This window comes from Semicossyphus pulcher, unplaced genomic scaffold (assembly GCF_022749685.1).
Source record: "Semicossyphus pulcher isolate SPU_LCO1_2020_fin unplaced genomic scaffold, fSemPul1.0.p SCAF_11, whole genome shotgun sequence".
NCBI classification, from domain to species: Eukaryota; Metazoa; Chordata; class Actinopteri; order Labriformes; family Labridae; genus Semicossyphus; species Semicossyphus pulcher.
In genome coordinates this window covers 23,160,090-23,181,791 of record NW_027211615.1, presented here as the reverse complement: position 1 = coordinate 23,181,791, position 21,702 = coordinate 23,160,090, and the positions used below count along the sequence as shown (strand labels likewise).

Here is a 21,702-nt window from a genome sequence, read left to right as displayed (position 1 = left end):
TAGTTTTTAAGTCTGGCTTTCTAAACTTATGCCTGCTCCATCCTGGGCGTAAAAGATACGCCCGGGTGCAACGCAAACAGGGCTGAAGTCTTACTGGTTCACAGGGCGTAATTTAAAGTCCGTCGGAACTTCCAGCTCTAAGTTGGACGTAAGGTTACCACCAGGCGTGCGCCCAGCTGGTGCACACATCAGGACATCCACCGAAGATCATGAAGTTTCTGAGAAACCGTTGAGTAGGTTTTGAGTTATTTTAGTCTGGACAAAAATGGTAGAACAATGAAGTAATTGTTGATTTAAAGGCTGATTACGTTCAATAAATAGATGTTACATTGTATGAGCCATTAGCTCAATCAAAAGCTTCAGGCCTTGTGTAGTATGTTTCTTTTTCGTACATAGTTTGAGTGTGTTTTGCAATGCCCCTCAGTCCTTTTGGACTCGGCTTTTAAAGTCATTACAAAGTGCAAACAGGGCTATAATAGAAGGACTGTCCTTATGAAGCCGATGAAAACGTGTTTGAAAGCAGGTGCGCGCTGCGGACGTCGGTGAGATCAGTGGACGAGCAGCGGAGGAGCAGCCCCGCCTACTCCCCGAACAAAGTATCCAGAGCCGTATAGACAGAGAGTCGTGTCAGTGGAGGTCCAACATGCTCCATGATCCACCATTGCGATGTCGCAACTCTCTCTCTGAAAGTACCGTCACTCACTCACTCACTCAGTCACATACAGACCCGTGTGTAGCGCTGACCCCGGCAGTCAGCCAAAAAGACATTAAAGGTCAAAAAAACAAAAACAAAAAATAGGGCCTTAAAAAGATAAAAGAGAATGTGTACGTTTCCATCTGTGCATAAGTTACTGCCAGCAAAAATCTGACTGGATAAAAGTATCCAGTGTGACAACAAATTTTCCCTGAACACAACAAACAATGTTTAAAGACAGCTGGGCTGACCTTCAGAAATCAAACTTGTAAGCAGTTAATCCTGATCATTTCACAGTTAAAGGCTTGCTCATACCCGTCACAGCGGAGATCACAGGTCATTTTGCTTTTGGCTTTGATAAGTGTTATGTTACTTGGTGCATGTTTGGTCTTTGAGTAAATGTGGTGAAATTCTTCACAGGACCTGGTGTCCAGCTGCTGACTGAACAGGATTGTTGCTGTAGGTGATGAGTTGCAACTACTTTGTTAATATTCTCTGGCTGTGTGCTTCATGGTAAACTCTTGCTCTTCTGAATTGTCCTCCTCAGTCCGTTTTTTTCCCTTCTTCTCTCCTGAAACGAAACTATAAAAGCTTTGTGTTTCTGGCTCTGTCCACAGTGCTAACTCTCTCTACTAACATAGTAGCAGCCCAAGAAAGTATTGATACCTGGAATAAAACTGTGCTGGTTTTTCCTGCTTCATCTGGCCCCTTCTCTTTTTTCCTCCCTCTCTCCCTCCTTCCTTCTTTCTTTCCTGACCTGCTGTCTTTCCCTCCTGTTTGCACGCTGGCTTCTTTCTTCCTTCCTGCCTTCTTTCCTTTCTTTCGTCTCCTTCCCCTCTGTCCTGTCTTGTCCTTGGTTTGTCCATTTAGCCTTCGAAAGCACCCTGTACACTCCCACTCCTCAGGAGTACGGCAGGACATCATCCATATCTCCATCCACGCCCACCTACCCAGCTCCTGGGACGCCATCACCCTCCTCCACAACTCCCCCAACCCCACCTCTAAGGCATTCTGCCTCCAGATTTGCCACCTCACTAGGTTCTGCCTTCCACCCAGTCCTGCCTCACTACGCCACGGTCCCGAGGCGACAGCAAGCTTTTCCCCAAGCCCCGCCTCCTGCTCCTGCTCCGGCCCCTGTCCCTGCCCCGGCTCCTCCACCCAAGTCCGTGGTTTGGTCAGCGTGCAACTTCACTCCCTTGCCCCCCTCACCCCCTGTCATGATTAGCAGCCCCCCAGGGAAGGCTGCAGGTCCGCGGCCGCTCATCCCCATTGCAGCACCATCCCCTCTCACCCAGAAGCCCCCATCACCGGCCCCAAACGGCCCGCCCATGTTCCCCGCACCTTCTCCCGTGACCATCCCACACAGCCACACCCCTCTTGGCATCGCTTGCCCCACCCCACCTCCCCCGCCTACCCCGCCGCCTCTCCCCTCACCCATATCTGCCCTTCCATATTCCTCCTCCGTCTCGTCTCCCCCCTCCTCATCCCAAGCTCCCGGTGTGCCCTTTCCCTCCACAGCACCCCCTGCTGCTGCAGCCGCCGCCACCTCTGCCTCTGCTGAGCACCTCTCCCTCCCCTTGGGCCTGGGCCTGTCGGGGCCGGGGGAGCCGGACACAGCTACAGGCCCAGAGCCCCACCCGCCTCAGTGGGGCTCCACCTGTCAACCCCAGCCCCAGGGTAAGGCCTCCAGTCCGGACTCTTGTCTCTCTTTCTCACTGCCTCTCTCCCCTCTGCTTTTCACTACTCACACACTAACAGGGGGCCTACTGGACCGTGTTAGATGCATTCACCTTGCTGCAGAGCTGGACGCAACATAAAGCAAGTCCCATAAAACAGGCAGATGAGTTTTACTTCATGCAGGAGGAACGTGTCAGTCCTGGCTGCTGATACCTGACTTACACAGTCCTAGCAGCTGTGTCTCATGTTAAAGCGGCTGCTTTGGTGGCTGTTGTGCCTGGTGTAGCAGTCACTGTTGTTCAGGCCTGTCTAACTGCCTCGTCAGTCTCATAAACTGCATGTATGTCTATGTGCTGGCTGCTAAAAGACGCGACTGGCTGACTGCTCATTGGGTATGAAATATGTCTTGTGTTTCAGCGTGGCATGATGAGTCATCTGTTATTGTGTTGATACAGATCAATCACTACCTTTTCATCTCTTGGTCGTTGTTGTTTTTCTTTTCGTCAGTGCACATCCCAACCAAAGCTCAGCATTTTTTCCACCTCTGTGCTGATTTTTTTTCCTTTTGCCATCTGATTTTCTCTCATTGAACTCTTCACTGTGTGTTCTGTAGTGTGCAGGCAAACATATTCCACAGCAGGAAGCTCAGTCTGAGAAGACTTAAGGTTCAGTGACTGTCCGAAATTCAAATCTCATTCCAGTGGAGATGTTGGAAAATACTGGGAATGATTGAACTAAACAATGCTGTGCTGCTGTCTTTCAAGTTTGCAAATCGTATAAAAATAGGGAGCTGACTGGTCAGTAACATTTCGCTAAACTTTAGAAAGAGTAAACTTCAAATTACTCTTTCATAGTATTAAACAAGACTAGGTGAAAACCCAGTATGACCGCATCAGGTCAATGTGCGCTTTTGTGGGCAATGTGTTACAAGGACTGTCCTTATGAGGCCGATGACAACGTGTTTGAAAGCAGGTGCGCACTGCGGACGTAGGTGAGGACAGCGGACGAGCAGCGGAGGAGCAGCCCCGCCTACTCCCAGAACAAAGTATCCAGAGCCATGTAGAGAGAGAATCGCTGTGCAGTTAAGAAGTCTGCAGCTGTAGGCAGCAAAATTGGTCTTGAGTTGTATTATCCACGAAAAGTTCAGTATCCGTTCACGGTGTGAAAAACCTTTAAAAGGAGATACGTGAAGTGGAGGTATGGAGTGTTAGGACAGCGGACGAGCAGCCCCGCCTTCTCCCCGAACAAAGTATCCAGAGCCGTATAGACAGAGAGTCGCGTCAGTGGAGGTCCAATATGCTCCATGATCCACCATTGCAATGTCGCAACTATCTCTCTCCACGGCTGTGAAAGTACCGTCACTCACTCACTCACTCAGTCAGTCACATTCAGACCCGTGTGTCGGGCTGACCCCGGCGGTCAGCCAACAATACAAATTCCTAGCTAACAGCTGTAGTTTAACTGCAGTCATCAAATATGTGATTTTACATTGAAATATAAGACCGATTGTCCTTCAGTTGCTTAATGATCTGAAATCGTTGAAATGATAATGTGTGTTAACATTTATATGATTTGCAAACCTGGAACACATCAATGCACAACAGGATGTACGGTTCCCAGAGGAACGTGGCCTCCGTGAAGTGAAGTGACTTCTTCTGTAAATCAAGTTCGTTAATAAGAATTTAAGAAACATTCATTTTGGTAATTAAATAATGATATTTAATAATGTCCATATGTTAATATTATTATTATTATATTAATTAATGTACACTTAAAATATCATATGCACTCATCCATACTTAGCTGTTTTTTTATCACTTCATTTGTGACAAAAACAAACAATTCTCATAAAATGTACGTCTTCATTAGCTCCCAGTCTCACTGTTGATTTTCCGAATATTTATAAAGAAAAAAAACACACTTGTCTTTTGACTGTTTAATTGGCATTACACTAAAAAGTAACTGAATATGAAAATAGAACGTTGCTCCTGTGACCTTTATCCCTCAGCGATTCTCTTATTAGACACAGGATGAATCCTAAAGACCTTTGACCTCGGATGTAATCAAAATGATTAGCTTGGACTGGATTCCTGGTTAGATATTGATCACAGCTCAGCGTGTTCACATTCCATCATAGATTATTGATCACGGTTTGAGGTCTGTGTTGAGGACTGCATCGTTATCATGTAAACATCAGATATGATGTTAAAATATGTTCACATTTATTTGATTCCAACGATGAGCAGCTCTGAATTAGCACTTCAGTCATGTTTAGACAGCGGGCATGTATCTTAAAGCTCCTGTGAGGAACTTTCAGTTTGTGTTGATTTTGGCGCCCCCTGTGGACAAAGCCATTTGCTGATTTTGTCCTGGACATGCTTAACTGCTGTCCTGCCTTCTTTAACAGTCATATGTATCACTGACTTTAAATTGTTGCCCTGGAAAATGTAAACAAAGGCAGTGTGCTGTTAATCGCTTTGTCTGACACCTACCCCCCGCCAGCAGCTTCAGACATTAAAAATAACTATATAGAAATAATCAATCTTGTCGCTGATGGTCTGGTTTGCTTTTGCAGCTCATATCGAGTCATCATAATTAATTTCAGTCTGTTTCATAACCATCAAAAAACTCCTCACAGGAGCTTTAATGTTCCTGCTGACACAGACCCTGTGTTAAACGTGTTTCAGTCCATGTGTTGTTCTGTGTGTCGTTGTGACTTTGTGTGTCATTGCACCAAAAGTGTGTTTTGCATATTCAATGCTCCATGCTTTGTCTCTGCTCCACTCAGTACAATGCATACCTTCCATATATATTATATAGACAAAAACACCGCAATTACAGCAACACACCAACATCTTACATTAGACTTTGTCAAAACTAATAACTAACATGCAAGTTTTCTGTAAAACAATGTTGCATGCTCTCATTCTTAACATGTGCTTTTTCATTGGAAAAATGTATCATCAACCATGCTTCTCTTTAGCTTTAGGTATGTTTGTCAATGACGACAAGATTACATTGATTTGTAAGACAAACAAGGATTTGACAGAGAGGGAATAGATGGAGTAATACAACAACAGTCTATGCTGGGGCTGTTCCAGAGTCACAATTTTCTCAGTTGAACAGATTTGGCGACACAAAGCTTTGAGTAATCTTTCTTTTTTAAAGTTTAGGGCCACACCAAACTCATCTATCAGCCTCCATGAGTTTAACCTGTTAGGCTCTAGTTTATCACACAAGTGTCAGCTTGGTTAATATTATTTCTTTCAGTTTCAATCAACAGGTTAATTTGTTGTGCAGATAAATTGCTCTGAGATTGGGTGTATGCTTTAAAGGCTGCCATACTGTGTTCCTGTATTCCAGTGAAGATATTCAACTGACAAAATGTCAGTCGACTCTGGCTGTTCTCCACTGATTTGAATCTGCGACTTTTAGGTGGCAGCCCTAGTCTACGCTGAAGTGAATTCTGTATGAAAGTTAGTGAGGTTGTTTCATAGTCATGAACTGTTCCAGGGTGAAATCGTTTCCCTCTCAGAGATTTACAGACCCTGTGTCAGATTAACGACGGACGATGAGATGATTCTGTCATAACTCAAGATCAGCAGGTTTCTGAGATGTCCATATAAATCGACAGTTTGAACTTATTTTTCCTTCCCACCATGTTGGCCCATCCCCCACCCTCTATCGTCTCCCCCCAACAGACGTGGTGCAGACGCCAGGGTTGGCCACCCCTCCCCCACCTCCACCCCTGCCACCCGGCTCCACTGTGACCTCGGCTGCCGCCACTCCGGCCGTCACCCCCACCACCCCAGCCGGCCATCCTCCCCCGCCCCCACCTCCTCCGCTCCCTCCTACACTCACTCCGGGCGGGACCCCTCCTCCTCCCCCAGGCCCACCCCCTCCTCCTGGAGCCCCACTGCCTCCCCCAGCACCCCCCCTCCCCGCTGGACTGTTCTCTCCTGCGGAGGATCGCCCCCTCTCAGGTCTGGCCGCTGCCCTCGCTGGAGCCAAGCTGCGCAAAGTGCCAAGGGTGAGTGCTTGATTGGTTATTTGATCAGTGGAAGGCTTGACAACCAGTGCCTGCACTCGTGCTGCTCTTCCTATCTGTAACAGAGTTACAGCACATGAACACAGCATCAGAGCGTATGCTGCATATGCACACAAATCTATGCATCTCTAACAATCTCTGGGTCCTTTATTTTCAAATTCTGACCTCACAGAAACATTGGTGATACATGGTCATCATGCATTATCTTTATGAACAGTCACTGTTCACACACACACACTTCACGTTCATGGACCATCACACACACACAGTCGCCATCTGTCACATCTCATCTCAGACTCAGGGGAGGTTTACATGTTACACTGACTGACTGCAGAACACAATGAACACATAAATTAGACCGATTATATTTTTGAAAGTCTTTTATTTTCCTTTTTTTTTTAAAAAAGGTCAGTACTTGTTACACTTGTTTCACACCTTTTTGTGTCCCTCAGAGTGACGATGCAGGGGCCGCTCTGGCAGCAGCCATGTTGGGGGCTGCAGGGGCCGCAGGGGCTGCCGGGGCCAAAACTGAAGCCAGAGGCAATGGCCCTCTGCCCGGAGGAGGCGGGCTTATGGAGGAGATGAGCGCCCTATTGGCCAGGAGGTACAGTCACTTTATGTGTTATGGTTTAGCTTTTTCCCGACCACATTTCTTCCTTGTAGATGATGGTTCACCACTATCCTTCCAGGTTTTAATAATGCGTTGGACAGTTCTTAACTCAGTTTTAGCAGCTCCTTAGTTGTTTTCTTTGCTTGATGCAGGACAATAATTTGATCCTTGTGAAACAGAGTCACATCTTTTCCATGACCACGTTGTGTCTTCTGACGTGGTTGTTTAAGGAATGAGAAGCTACTCACTGCATCAGTTAGCATCAGTTGTTGCCAGCTGAAACATATTAATCACTGCAGTCATTTCCAATGGAAATCTCTTACCTATCTCTTACCTTCCTAAGAATAACTATTCTCCTTGTAGTATAAACCTCAGGGTCAGAAAGAAATGGTTAAATTGATGTGGTTGATGATGTCATATGATATCATTCAAGATGTAACTGTATTCTGGCTTTTTTCTTACAGAAGACGAATTGCAGAGAAGGGCTCCTCACCTGAACCTGACCAGAGATCAGTAAGTAGGATCACAGCCTCTCTGTTCTCTGTCATGTCAGTGAAATATCATTTTTGTTTAAGGTCCAGTGTTTGTTTGTGCCACATTCACTACATTCCTGTCTGAAGTGAGTCCTCCATCACCCAGTGTTTTATGTGTGTGATAATCTGCCTTGTGTGGATGTTGTGTAACACATTCTGATCTGTAATCACCACTTTTATATCGTATGAAGTCTCAAATAAGAACCTACGCTGTAGAGAAAACCAGGCCTGTATTTAGAACGCGCTCATACACACATAGTATTTTATCTTGTTGTTAGGGAGATGTTTCCCTGTTTTCTGACTTCTGATCTTTCCCAGATGTTTTCATAAAGTCAGTACAGTTCATTGCTACAACACGAATACCGTATTCCTCTCTGGAAGTTGTACAAGAAAGTAATTCCTGTGAGTTTTACTGTGCTGTTTTCTATCAGCGTCAATGAAACTCTGTTCAGTAGGTAAACGTTAAAAATCACTGAGCAGCTCAAAGGGCAGCTGGTCGGCTTAAATATGCAACATCTGCAGGAAATGCTTTGTCTCTTTTTCAGGACACATTTTGCAGGTTTTCAGATGTACAAGTTTGCAGTTGCACATAACAAGAAATGTACATGTAGATAAATGGGTGCTGTTATTTACCAATTTTCTATTTCACAGCATTCAATACATTTGCACATCAGTTTTAACTGGAACATAAAGAAAAGCGAGCTGGGCTGCGAGCTGTCGGGAAGAAGTTTGACCCCCTTATTGTGACTGTTGCTGTCTAAAAGTCTATGTAGCAACCCTAACTGATTACCAACACAAGTTACATCTGTGACTGTCTGAGTGTGACATCTGTTGACCTTTGAACCTTTGTCTGTCCATCCAACAGGAGGAGGGCGAGATAAACACGACTCCTAAGATGTCAGCCTGTAGCACACCAGGTGAGTGTCAGAGGAGACCGCTCACTCAGAGTGAGAAGCCTGAGATCAGGAATGAATATGCATCTTCAGAACGCAGGCAGCGAGGATCCGAGTCAGCATGCATCTTTATGCATTTCCATTGTAGTATTTAAAATGCTGGATGTCAAACCAGGAGAGTGTGTTATTTTATAGTTCTGCTGTGTTTTTGTTTTGCTCCAGACATGCCCAGGAAGCCATGGGAAAGAACAAACACCATGAACGGTAGCAAATCTCCAGTCATCGGAAGGTACAGTATCCACACACTTCCCTGTTCAACATGCACATTTGTTACCGGCTGTCATACTTCAAGTACATTTAATTGTTCACACGTTTAAATATCTAACCACATTTTCATCTTTATTGCTTATCTGAATGGCTAGCAGCAAAGCTACTAAGTGTCACTTCATTAGTGAAAGACACCACACGGGCTTATTAAGTATTAGCATCAGCTAGCTTTAGCATGATGCACTGCTGGGGCCGTTCAGCATTGGCTAACATCACTAAAGCTTACGTCGCCTTCATGTCACATTTAAGCTGAGGTGTCTGTGTGAGAATGAAATTAGTGCGGTGTCAAATTAAAGCTCAGCAGTTAATCAAAGTGACTTTTTTAATCTTGTTAGCCTCTTTGGTCGCGCGAGCGCTAAACTTCCGCTGCTAACGTCTGGTGGCAGTTAGCTGGTAACGTGAAGGTGGTTCTACAAGGACATGAACGCACCATTAGCTCAGCAACTCAACGTGAGGGTTAAAGTTTCAGACAAATGATTTATTCTTACAATTTCTATCAAATCCTAAGGAAGTTAGGCTGCAAATTGCCTTTGGAATCATTATAGTTGAGTGGGTGTAATGACTCTCATTCGGCTGGGGACATACGGCACACAGATAGATGCTAAGTTGTAGTTTGTAAAGTCAGTGTCTCTGCTGCTCACACAGACGAGAGTCTCCGTGGAGAACTCCCATTGGAGCAGATTCCAGCAGGTAGAGAGAAAAGGCCCTGAAAGTTTGACAAACCTTTTTGTAAAACGATCTCCTTTATTGTCATCGAGGTTTGCTGTGATGGACGTGGTTTGGTTGGAGGGAGAGTTTTTTTGTTTTTTTAAATGCTTGGAATGAATCCTGTGTTGTCTTTCTTTTCCAAATGTACCAACCTGCAGGGCTCTGTGCGCCTGTTGTTTGATCTGTGCCATTTGGTGCGCTGTGTCACGTGCTAGTCTCTAAACCGATCATTGTCTGTATGATGGATTTCTGTAATCTAGTAATTGTTTATGCATGCTGCTCTGCCCGCTGCTCTCTTAACTCGTACTGTACACCCACCCTATCACACATGCAGACACGCATGCACAAAATTGAGTGTCCGCCCAGTGCAGAGCAGACTTGGCACAGTTTTATCGTCGTAGAGCCAAAGCATATCCAGCAGGCACTCACAGATAAGGCCCTGCTGTGTATGTAAGTGTGTTTGTGTGAGTGCACATGCAAAAGCAAGGAGAACATATGTTTTTTTTTATTATTATTCCATCATAAATGACTTCAATATGTGACCCACAAGGAGCTGAACACACTAAGACACATGAGAGTTTTTATAGTATTTATCATTTGTGTTAACTGTCAAATCTAAACAGACATCTGAGCAGGGCTGCGGCTATAAGCTGACGATTCATATCAACAGTTGAGAGGAGACACGAGTGGACCCACATTTTGTTCGGTCAAATCTCTGCACTCTGCGATGAAAAGAACAAAAAGACCACAAACCTAAGTTCCCCTTTTAGGCATGTGGTGCAGCACATAGCTTCTGAATGACCTGCTACTGGGCTCATTTCCATTTCTTTCACTTCTCCTTCCTGCTGCACTTCCTCTCTTTCAAGTGGTCCCCCCCTCCCCCCAATGATTCTCACACAGAGTAAGGAGAGTAGCTGAATTTATGTCTTTCCTTAACTGGTGGCATCCTCTTGTCTTATTGCTTTACAACATACTACATTTGATGTGAGCAGACGTCTCTTTGAGGAAGATTTCATATTAACAGGCACAAATTGCACCATAGGATACTTTTTTGGACATGCAGAACCATCAGAGAGATCAAACTCCCTCCCCCCTGATAGAAAGATTTCCTTATTAGGTGTGATAGCTGTGTGTGTGCGTGTGTGTTGGCTTTTGTGCGTGTTTACATGCATGTCTAGGCGAGTGCCCTTTCACAATGTGTGTGCATGCTATTACCATCATTTGGTCCCTAATGGCAGCTTTAGCAGCATCCCGCGAATGAGCACACTTTTATATCAAACTAAGAAAAAAAACAAGGATACAGCTTTTTTTGGGATGATGGTACTTGTCAGATTTCTCCTGTCAGGGGTTTACTGCAGAAAATGTTGATGTTGCTTCACACCAATGACTGTATATATAGATGGACGATGCGTCTCCATCTGCTCCCAGTGCACAAAAGTGAAGCCAAAATAGCCCCCGTGATAGGCGCTGCCATCTTGCGATGGCGACATCATATTGAGCCAGAGTCTGCGCAGTAGCTTAGCCACTTCCACTTACCAAAACGCACACTTAATATCCCGAAAAAACTGCAAGCTTCAATGACTGTAGTGAATGTTTTTGTTACGTCTCCTCTCGCCGTTCATCCTCCACTCTGCTAATCCAGAACAGATCGGCTGCAGGAGCCCTATTTGTCAACAGAGCTGTCAATCATCATTTTTACAGCATCAAATAACTAATTAAAAATAAACTTGTCAGAAAAATGAACACTTGGACGTAAATCAGCATGATAAGAACTAACTATAATGACAGAAACCATGTTTGAGAAAAATGTGTTTGATGTGTATTTTGATTTTATAGTTTGACTCATGTCCCATCTGTTAACATGGAGGAGGCGGGCTTTATGACCTATTACTGCAGCCAGTCAGCAGGGGGCGATAGAGATGTTTTGGCTTCACTTTTAGGGATCTGTCATGTCGTCCATCTTTTTATACAGTCTATGCTTCACACCAAACATTAGATTATGGAAGCCCTGTGGGGCGAGTGAGGAAAAAAATGATGCTGAGTGATCTAAATCGTTTTCTCTCCTGTGTGTATGAATAAAATAGCCAGAATAAACTTTATAACATATATTTGTTTTATCATCTGTGAAATTATTCCTCAGTATTCTTTTTTTTTTATTGGTTGGTAATTTTTTCCTCTTTGATCATTTCTGAGTTTGTGTCATTGGTGAAAACAGATTGTATGATGCTCTTAAGTCACAGGAGAGCAAAATAATTTGATCAGACGCAGTAAATTCTTCAACAGATTATTTTTTCTTCTTTGCCTCTCAAGGCTTCCATGGTTCATTAACATTAAAAGAAAAGTCTAAATGCTGGTAATATTTTTGCTACAAAGTTAGTGAAGTTTTACAATGTAGGTATGAGATCCGAACTTTGTATCTATTGAATGTATGATAATAATGTTGTGTATCTCTGTATGAATATCTGATAATAACGTAGTGTTGCTCCATCCTTTTATACCAAGTGAACTCTGTTGTTTGTCTCTCTTTACAGACCTAAATCCACTCCTACACCTACTGCATCCTTAAGTGCCAACGGTGTGCCAACAGAAGCTGTTGACTATGATAGATTGAAACAGGTAAGAAACTCTTAGGTCAGTGATTTACACATTTTAAGGAGTTTAGTTGCTGTTTACGCTTTCATGTCGAACAACAGTCATTCAGTACGAGTGAAGTTTCTTGATGTCTGTCAGGAGCTTGACGCTCTTTAATGATAATCTCTATTTCCAGATTCTACATAGAAATGTAGAATCTGTAGGCAGGGACGTAGATTTCCAGGAAGGCAAGTGTTCTATTTGAACTACGCTTGTAGTCCGAGTAATATTGACCAATCACGTGTCAGAAGGCTGCGGCGTACGCAGGAAAAACAGTCCGTGAGAAGAACAAAAGCAGGCGGAACGTAATCCGCCGTAATGCCATCCCGGGTCCCATCAGCGTGATCTGACGACGATTTATCTTCTTATTAATCTCTATAAACAGACATCTGCATGCTAACAGCTAACAATCTGTTCTAGATCTAAAATGTAATTTGAGATGAATTCCCTTGACGCTGTGTCACAAAAGCCGTTCAGATTTCCCGACTTCCTCGAATGCATCAGATCGCTCCGACCGCCGTTCAACAAACGAGCATGTTAAAAGTTTTCTTCTCCTCTTGAGGACAGACCTGACAAAGCTTGAATTTTTAGTTCTTACAAATCTGCATCGTGATGCTGAAATATGGGCAAAGGTAAGACCCATTAATAACAAGTAAATAACAAGAACACAGTTTCTCTTTCTGTAACAATGCAGCACGCGGAAAAGGAAGTCTTGACGGGAAGTCGTTTATCGCTTACCGCCCGGCACGTTCACTGGTGTCCCCAGAGGCTATATCGTCTCAGACTATAGCTGATGGGATCCCAGATTGTGTTAATGATAACCTTTTGGGAGCAGATTAAGCAGATACTTTATATGAACACACTGCCGCTTCTCAAGTTGCTAACTGGATTGAAAACAATGCAGCACTTGGCTGTAATCACGAAATACTGGCTGAAACGGATTGCCAGTTGCTCTCAGAGGCTATATCCTCCTGCATATTGAAAAGGACTTTTGTAAGTAATTCTGCAGCCCTGTCAGGAGTATGCCAGTGTGGGTGTGTGCAGTGACCCGTCCTGGTATGAGGCAGCTCCTCCCTCTGACCTCTGTGAATGAGCATGATAGATAAGTGCAGAGTGTGTCAGTCAATTGCCTATCTGTCACTACAACTGCTCAGAGCACGAACTGGAAGGCAGATGCAACCCACTTCTAAACTCACCGAAAACTTGAGGATGAAAACATTAATTTTCTCAAACTCTCTCTGTCAGTTTGTTGACATCTTGCTGTTGCTAAGTCAGTCTTTAGGCCCTAATCTCACAGGGATTCCCTTCATTGGGATTAGCTACTTTGTGAGGTAGACAAGGGATCTCCCTTTGCCAGTTGGCAGGTCTGCCACCCAGCTAAATCCACAAGCTAAAGGTAACTCTGGGTGTTAGCATCTCCTCTTAATGTCATGTGACTATCCAAGGAGAGCTGAAGGTGGGAATGAGAGCTGCCAGGTGGCACAATGCTGCTTTTCCTCTTCTCTGAGGTCGGATATTTCTCATGTTTGTTTGTGAAGGTGACTTTGATTTGTTTCATTTTTCAGGACATTCTGGATGAGATGAGGAAGGAACTGTCGAAGCTAAAAGAAGAGCTCATTGATGGTAATTATCACTGACACGTGTTCTCTCTATTCATACACACTCCAGTCATCTCGCAGAAAGACCAGCAGGGCTGTGAGATGTCTCTCTCGGGAAGAAAGAGCAGCACAAAATACATCAATGCCTAAATGCTGGCTGATCACAGAAGTCTCTTCCCAAAAACTCAGAGCATTTTTTTCACATATTTTCTTTCTTCAGAATTTGGTTTATGTCCATGTGTTTAAGTGCTGCTGTATCCGCTGCTGAGCAGCTGCCTGATGGTTTCTAGCAGCTGGCTGCATTCAGCACAGCAGCCAAACAACAGGCAATACTGTTGTCTGGCATGGCAGCCCAGAGCTGGTCCGACCTCTGTGGATGCATGTGAGTGCCACCAGAAGTCCAGAGTCTTACTGAGCTCATGTCAAATGTGAACCATTTCTTTGAAGCTTGTTGTCTGTAACAACATAAGCCAGTTCATATTAGTAGCAAAACAAGCCTTTCAATTAGCAATGCTACCAGTGGCTGTCTCACTTACAGGAATGCAAACGAGCAAGGCTGGATTACAAACTGGGCACAGTTTCGGTGTGGAGCAATTTGATAAACTCGGGGGCAGAGCCGGCAGTTATATTTCTACTTTAACTATTCAGCAAGTCACACTGAGATCATGTTCTTGTTTACAAGTCAGTCCTTCATACAGAGTAAAAAAAATTATTGACAAAACAGAACTTAAAGTTATCTTCAAGTTTTATTTGGTTGCCTTGATGGCCAGTTCAGATCAGTGATTCGCAACGAGACTGGATGCAAACAGAATCCCTTGACATGTGTTTGTAAACGTTCTAAAGCTGGGCCGTTCACATCAAAGCACACGCAGCTGACCATCTCCATAGCAACGACATACCCCACTACTTCTGTGTGAATATTTTAACGTTAGTTAATACTATAACGTTATTATTAGGCCTAGGTTACATTAATTAACTAGCTGGATTTTTTTGTATCATTATAATAAGAAATGGATGAAAGTGACATGCTCACAATGTTAGCTGTAGCATTGATTAATTAACAGCTAAGACAGAGAGTTAGGAAAGAGAGGATCTGGAGCTGTCTTTGGCTACTGCGGCTCCTGATTGGCTGAAGTGAAACAGCGACATCATTTCGTTCTAAAACTGCATTTGGAGATTTGACGAGTCAAATCTTTTGCAACTCCACGCAACGGCTTCAGACGCTCTGCAACTAACCGGTTCACACCGCTGCAATTTTCTCTGCAGCATTCTAAAACCGTCACTGATCTCAGCTGGCCTTTATATACAACATGCGTTACTTCAACAGATATTTAAACAGCTGCTTCCGTCTTAAGAAGTGAAGTTGAACAGGTGAAAACATGTCTTTGTTTTTGTTTCCTCAGCAATCAGGGAGGAGCTGGGCAAGTCCAGCACGGCGTAGAGGAGCCAAACTCCCTCCTCACAAAATCTACATCCACGTGAGCCGACAGACAACCACGGCCGATTAAAGACAAGACAATACAACAGCGGAAAATAAAATCAACGGAATGGCTGAGATGGCGATGATGACAATAATCATATCAATACTGGGAGAGGACATTATTTGGGGCAGAGCAGCATTGGACGCAACAACAACGGACAGGGTGGGTGGGGGGTGGGAGCCTTATAACTCTGATAGCTGTGAGTCAGAATCCATTCTACGAATGCTCCTGTTCCTGCTGCCTCCCCCACCTCCCCCCTCCTCTCGCTGAGGGCATCGCACCCTGGAGGACAGTGCACAGTCTGAAAGAGAAGCGAAGGTCTTTATGCAAAGATGATTTCTCTCTTTTTGTCCTATAATAACAACAACAACAACAACAAAAAAAAACATTTCAACACTATTGAACTCTTCAGTGATACTGTATTAACCACGGGCGCATAAGTAAACAGTAGCATTGATGCTAAGAATCTTGTGATTTACTATCAAAAGGCATGTTTTATTAAGTAAGTTTGGGGACAGGAAGACGGTGGGGATGGAAAATATAAACCTTTTTTTCCCATAATGCCATAGGGGTAGCGTGCGTGCGTGTGTGTGTGAGAGAGAGAGAGAGAGAGAGTGTGTGTGTGTATGGGGGACTGACGGTCTCTGGTGAGGTCCACCACTGCAGGACACTGTAAAGCTTGTCTTCCTCAAATACTATTTTAACCAGAAAATGTATAAAAGAGAGAAAAAGTTATTTAGAAAAAAAAAGTATCTATCAACCATGTCTGTTTCTGTGTAGATGTCTGGCCATATCAAGTAGATCAGTAACCCAATCTTTACACAGGACGCTCTCTCATCTGTCTCTTCTATGTCTGTGGAATCACAACCACAAGTGTTGTTGCCCTCTCGAAGTGAGCGAACGTTTCGCCGTCTTTTCTTTGTTCATACTGTTGAGTGGCAGGCGGACGAGGGGAGGAGGGCAGCTGCCTGTCAGAAAGCAGCCGTTGTAGCTCTCTACCAAACTCGACAAAAAGTGCTGATTTGCCAACACCGTCCTGCTCGTCGACGTGGCAGGACGTGTAGATAGAACTGACTTTTCCTTCCATTAAGCATTGATTTGAAGACTCTCTCCCTCTGTTCTCTTTCAGTCATGTGTGTCATATCTAGGTACTCCACTTGGTGCATGTACGGTTGTTTTCTTTATATGAAGAGGGGTCACAAGTCTGCCAAGAAATTACATTAACCGTCACAAGTTTTATTATGAGCAATAAGTGTAGCATCGATTTTAAGGCCCACCTGCACCAGTCCTCACTCCAACAAGCATTTTTCATTGTCTGTGTGTCGGTGCTTTTTGGCCCTCCTGAGCCCCCGCCTCTTTGTCCTCTTTCTCAAAGGTTTCATGTGAAACTGAAGGCTAATATGAAAGAATATCAAGCAACACTGTAAGGCATGATTTCATGGAGTAACAGCGTTTCAAAATCACTATCAGTTTTTGATGCTTTTTCTATACAATCCAAGGATGCGTATCTTTAGCCACATTGGAGCTGTGTTTTTTTTTTTTATCCTTTTATTTTGTTACCGCATTTATGTAACAGTGCACAGGACATCCCAAATATGTAAGAGATCGGTGTCCATATACGGACATGATTGTGCCATTTACTCTTTCACCAGTGCTGAGTGATTTTTGTTTCAACTTAATTTTTTGGCCTTTTTTCATCCGCCGCTGTCAAATCCTTTAAATGGGAAACTTTATTTTTTTCTCCCCCCAACATTTGAGTTTAGTGCTCTATTTGTTTCCCTAAAGGCTCAGTACAATCAACCTGACAGGGATATGTTGGGAGCTAAGAGACTGTTGTCCAAATACTGTAGCTGTTGCTCCGAGATCACATCGAGGCGACAGGTAAAAGTCCACGTTACAGTTCTGTACTCACATGCAAAGGTCACAACCGACCAACAGCCATGCACAGCCGGTCCTGCAGCACGAGCGTGGCGATATTCCAACAGTTTCCATGTTGACGGGATATCCTAAACCAGTTGTAAAATAATGCGCTGTGATTTAGCATGTGACTTTTGCATGAAATTGAGAACTCACAAGGCGATACAGCGAGAACACACTGACACAAATAGTCCATCCTTATGTCACGGTTGTGGCTCCCTGTAACTGTGTTTAAAAGGGGCAATCCAATAATAAAATACTGCTCCATGAGGTGGGGAAACTTGCTTTAGGCATTTTGTGAAAGAAATGCCAAAAATTCCCAGACTTTAGTCCTACAATTCCCATAATGCAACTCAATGGCATCTTTTTATTTATTTGATAAACGTTCATCTCCTCCAAACTCCACGCTTCAAGGTTGTTTTTGAAGTTATTTGTAGTTTTCTGAGCCAAGGCCGAGACCACCGGTGATGACATCACTATGACATCATTAGGGATATATTCTGAGATTTGATAAAACTGTTCTGGAGCCAAAGAAAAAATCGTACAGCTGTTCTCACAGCATGAGATACCGCCCTACCTTTGTGACAAAACTGAGTCTTGTGTGAATAAATGCCTCATTCAATTGTAATGAGGAGAACGAGCAAAGTTTATCGTCATGCCGTGCTTGTACACTAAACGGTTATTAAGTGCTGGCTGTCTGTGGCTGTTGGATGTCATAAAACACAACTTTGAAGGGCTTGGACTTAATAGCTTTGCTATTAGAGTGACAATTACATGATTTAAGAATATATTTCCCGACAGTTTCTCTTCTTTGATTTGAGTCAAATGTAGTTAAAAATAATAATGGGTTCATTCTGGTATAGACATACAGAGCCTGGCACCTCTTCTGGTTTAAGGTCTCTTCTCTCTGTTGATAAAGTTGTTTCATCTCCTAATCCTCATCTTTTAAATGGAAACAAACAGCCAGGGGGCTCCTGTACTGAGCATCAATTGCACTTTAAGACAAAAACTCACAGAGCAATCCAACAAATCTCTGACTACAGCTGTTCAGAGCCTCTGTAGCCAACAGTGTGGCTATCTCACCAAAGGATTCACCCTCGCAGTCTCCTGCTCACCGTAATCACTCTCAACAGTCGCCTTTCTTATTTTTGTATCATTTTGTTAAGAGATCTCTGACATGATGGCAAGTGAATTGTTAGAATCAAGACAAGTGTATTTCTCTGTGAAGCTATGTGGTTTGTGCCTTGTTCCAAAGTTGCATTTTAATTGTAGAAGATCTAAAGATGACTAGTAATAATATCTAGGGACTGTCGTAACGATCACATGCAGTTATTTGTTTTGTTTGTGATTCTTTTTTTTCCATCGTGATCACGTTGATTTGGAGAGTTTAATGACCTTGGTACTGTTCCTCACCGAGACGACATTTTATCGCCAAGATCTTCTTTTTTTTTTCTTTTTTACATACATGTAATTTCTTTCTAAACTGTTGTGCGGTTGCTTTGCTTACAGCTCAAAAGTACAATCAAATATTTGAGATATGAGGCCTATAAGGGTTCAAAGATGCTCTGAGAACATTTTTCTAAACTAAAAGTCAAGTTTGAAAGTCCAGATGTGTCTGGCTGCAGTGTTCTGTATTCCCTCATGCCATTTTATTGTCACAGAGACTGTCTGTCTTCAGCAGCTTAGTTTTCTTAACAAGCTTGAAAATCTCTGTTGTCCTCTGCAGTGAGGTCTTCTCCATGTTTATAGCAAACTGCTGATGAGATGTGTCTGTAAACCCAGTTTTCTGCTGAGGAAACTGAAAGAAGTGTGAAATGTTTGCAGAGATTAAGTTGGCTGAAGCAAGTTTCAAGGGTGGGTTTCCAGACATCTTCTTTAATCATCTGCATTGTACCATACTGTTCTCGTGTTAATTAGTCTTTTCTTACATGCTAACATATTGTTTTGTTTGAGCAGATGAAATAAAAATTGCAATACAAGACTAGAACTTGTTTCATTTTAAAGGAGGTTCACTCACTTGAACTTTGAGCTTTGTTCACAATACGTTACATATTATTTCTGAGACTTTCATTGAGAATCAAACAATCATTTTAAACACTTTAAGATAAGATAAGATAATCCTTTATTCGTCCCACAACGATTAACAGTGTTACAGCAGCAAGGTGGATAGTTTAACATTACAATGAAGGGCATATAAGGATAACTACGTAAACAAGTGTGTCCTAAAAAATATTTACAGAGCTCATAAGATAACACGCAACAGACCAAATGAAAAGTCAGCAAGTGTACAGCATGAATGAATAAACAGATAGACCACCTGATGTAATAATATAAGAGAAGTATTGCACATGTTGCGAGGTGAGATAGTGATATTGCACATTAATAAATAAAAAGTTTTGCACATGTAGATTATGGAGAGTTGCAGGAGTGTTCTTGCAAATTGTGTCCATTTTGGTGCGAGTGTTTACTGTTGATTATGGAGTCTGACCACGGCAGGAAGAACAGACCGGCGGTATCTCTCCCTGAGACACTACGGTTGAAGGAGCCCGTCACTGAATGAGCTTCCCAGTGGTGTTCTGGTCTCCTGCAAGGGCTGGGACGTGTTGTCCATCAGAGACGACAGCTTGGCCATCATTCTCCTGTCGGCCACCACCTCCACAGGGTCAAGAGGGCAACCCAGGACAGAGCTGGCCTTCTTCACCAGTTTGTTGAGTCTCTTTCTGTCAGAGATTCTGCCTCCCCAGAAATATGGCTGATGCCACCACAGAGTCAAAGAAGGACTTCAGAAGTGCCCCCTCCACTCCAAAAGACCTGAGTCTCCTGAGCAGATAGAGTCTACTTTTTCCCTTCTTGTATGCGTTTGAATTGTTTAACCAGTCCCGTTTTTTAGCTCACGTTGACTCAAATGATCTCGACTAACTCTCATTTTCAAATGAGAATTCATGCAGCAAAGCAACAATAGTCACTTCCTGGTCCTGTGAAGACATCACCTTCAGAGGATATGTCGTTAAGCACTGTGGTCTAACCCATCTGATGTTTCTAGCTGTGCTTATTTGAAGCATTGTGGTGCACCTTTAGAAAACCAAATCTACCCAGCAACAATATCTCTACCACCCCTGGACTAACTTAAACGTAATCTTCATCGCATAAGCAAACCAACATCAACTTCACTAACTGGTTGACATGTTTCAATACATTTAACCACAGAAGCTGATTTTAAAATCCTACTGTCTCTCTTTAAAGTAGCCAACACTGAAGTTTATTAAAAGACAAAGCATTTGCTGGCCAGTCCCGCTGCTCTACAGTAAAGCTGTGTCCAAAATCAATGAGCCAGCTAGCTATCTAGGGTCTTCTATGTAGAGGACGGTATAGTGGGACAATCAAAATGAAGGACACTACTTCTGTAATTCTAAATTAATTTAAAAACATCAAAATTTTTCCTGACACCCCCAAACACAAGTGCCAACCGTTTTCATTCAGTCCTTGACGCCCTTTGCTCCCTGCCATTAAATTGTGTTTGCTAACTGGAATCATTACATTATGATTTATTACATGTAGTTCACTAACTGAAAAATGTAATTTAGTGTGCTGTTAAGTAAGTGAACTGCGATAAGCAATCAGTTACACAGCATTATTTATGAAGTTTGCTAACACTGGCAACACAGACTAGTCACACAGACAAAGAGGCTGTAACAGCCAATCCCCTGATGCATTGGCTTGAACAGGGGTGTGTTTTATTGCTAATGAATTCCACATGTCATGACTAAGATCTTGTTTCATCTTTCAAAAGTTACAAAGTGTCATTTTCAGTAAATAAAGACATTGTATTTCCTGTCGGCCTTATTCTCTCCCTGCTGTGCCCGCGTCAGTTACACCAGGTAAGCCTCTGTTTCACATTGACTGGGTCTGACTGTTTCAAGGCGCCTCACACGCACGCTCAGCAGAGGAGAACAGGAAGAGGAAGACTCACTGAGCATGAGAGCCTGCATGATGTGCATGCCTTTCTGCAGTGCTTCCTCTTTGAGCTGCTGTCTGTAAGTGAGTTTAGCCAAGCTCCTTAATATTATAGTTCCAAAAATAAAGATTACATTTTGTACGTTAGATTAATTGAAGTTATTAGTAAAACATTTTATGATAAACTCAAAGTTTCTGAAATATAAACTGTCCCAGCACATATAATCTAATAATTGTGAACTGCAGGCCAAACATGTTGTTACGGTTACAGGAGACTTCCCACTTTATTGGTTGTAAAAACGTTTCTCTGCAGCTTCTCATTACAATGCATACAGCAACACTTCCTGTGGGCGGGGGAAACAGAGAGGTTTGGCATCTGCAGTTCATTTGAGGTTTTGTTTGACTTGCAGCCAGATAGGGGCTGTGCTGTGGCGAAAGCTGAACTAAGACAGGAAAACACTCTGAGCGGCAGAGAGACAGATGAGGAAGCTGAGAAAACATTGATGCTGTAATTGGATTGGAGAGTTTGAATTTTCAAAATCAGTTTTCTTCCCCCTTGTTGAGCTTACAATCCTTCGCTAAGAGCAGCAGGTGTGCATCATGTAGCACAACAGCCGTGACTACCATAGAT

At 43.3% G+C, this 21,702-nt stretch overlaps 1 protein-coding gene across 3 annotated transcripts in view; it reads left to right on the top strand.

The window, feature by feature from the left end:
- enah (ENAH actin regulator) overlaps positions 1 to 19,091 on the top strand; it is a 141,468-nt gene extending 122,377 nt beyond the window's left edge. For 2 of the 3 annotated variants that reach the window (XM_069655681.1, XM_069655689.1), the window contains exons 6-13: positions 6,073 to 6,401; positions 6,872 to 7,023; positions 7,494 to 7,542; positions 8,428 to 8,479; positions 8,678 to 8,744; positions 12,022 to 12,106; positions 13,687 to 13,744; positions 15,123 to 19,091. In XM_069655681.1, coding sequence (XP_069511782.1) covers positions 6,073 to 6,401; positions 6,872 to 7,023; positions 7,494 to 7,542; positions 8,428 to 8,479; positions 8,678 to 8,744; positions 12,022 to 12,106; positions 13,687 to 13,744; positions 15,123 to 15,160 — 830 coding nt within the window. In that variant the 3' untranslated portion in view covers positions 15,161 to 19,091. Of the gene's footprint in view, positions 1 to 1,564; positions 2,372 to 6,072; positions 6,402 to 6,871; positions 7,024 to 7,493; positions 7,543 to 8,427; positions 8,480 to 8,677; positions 8,745 to 12,021; positions 12,107 to 13,686; positions 13,745 to 15,122 lie in introns of all 3 variants that reach the window. The other variant, XM_069655696.1, reaches the window with a different exon arrangement.
- Positions 19,092 to 21,702: the final 2,611 nt, after the last annotated feature.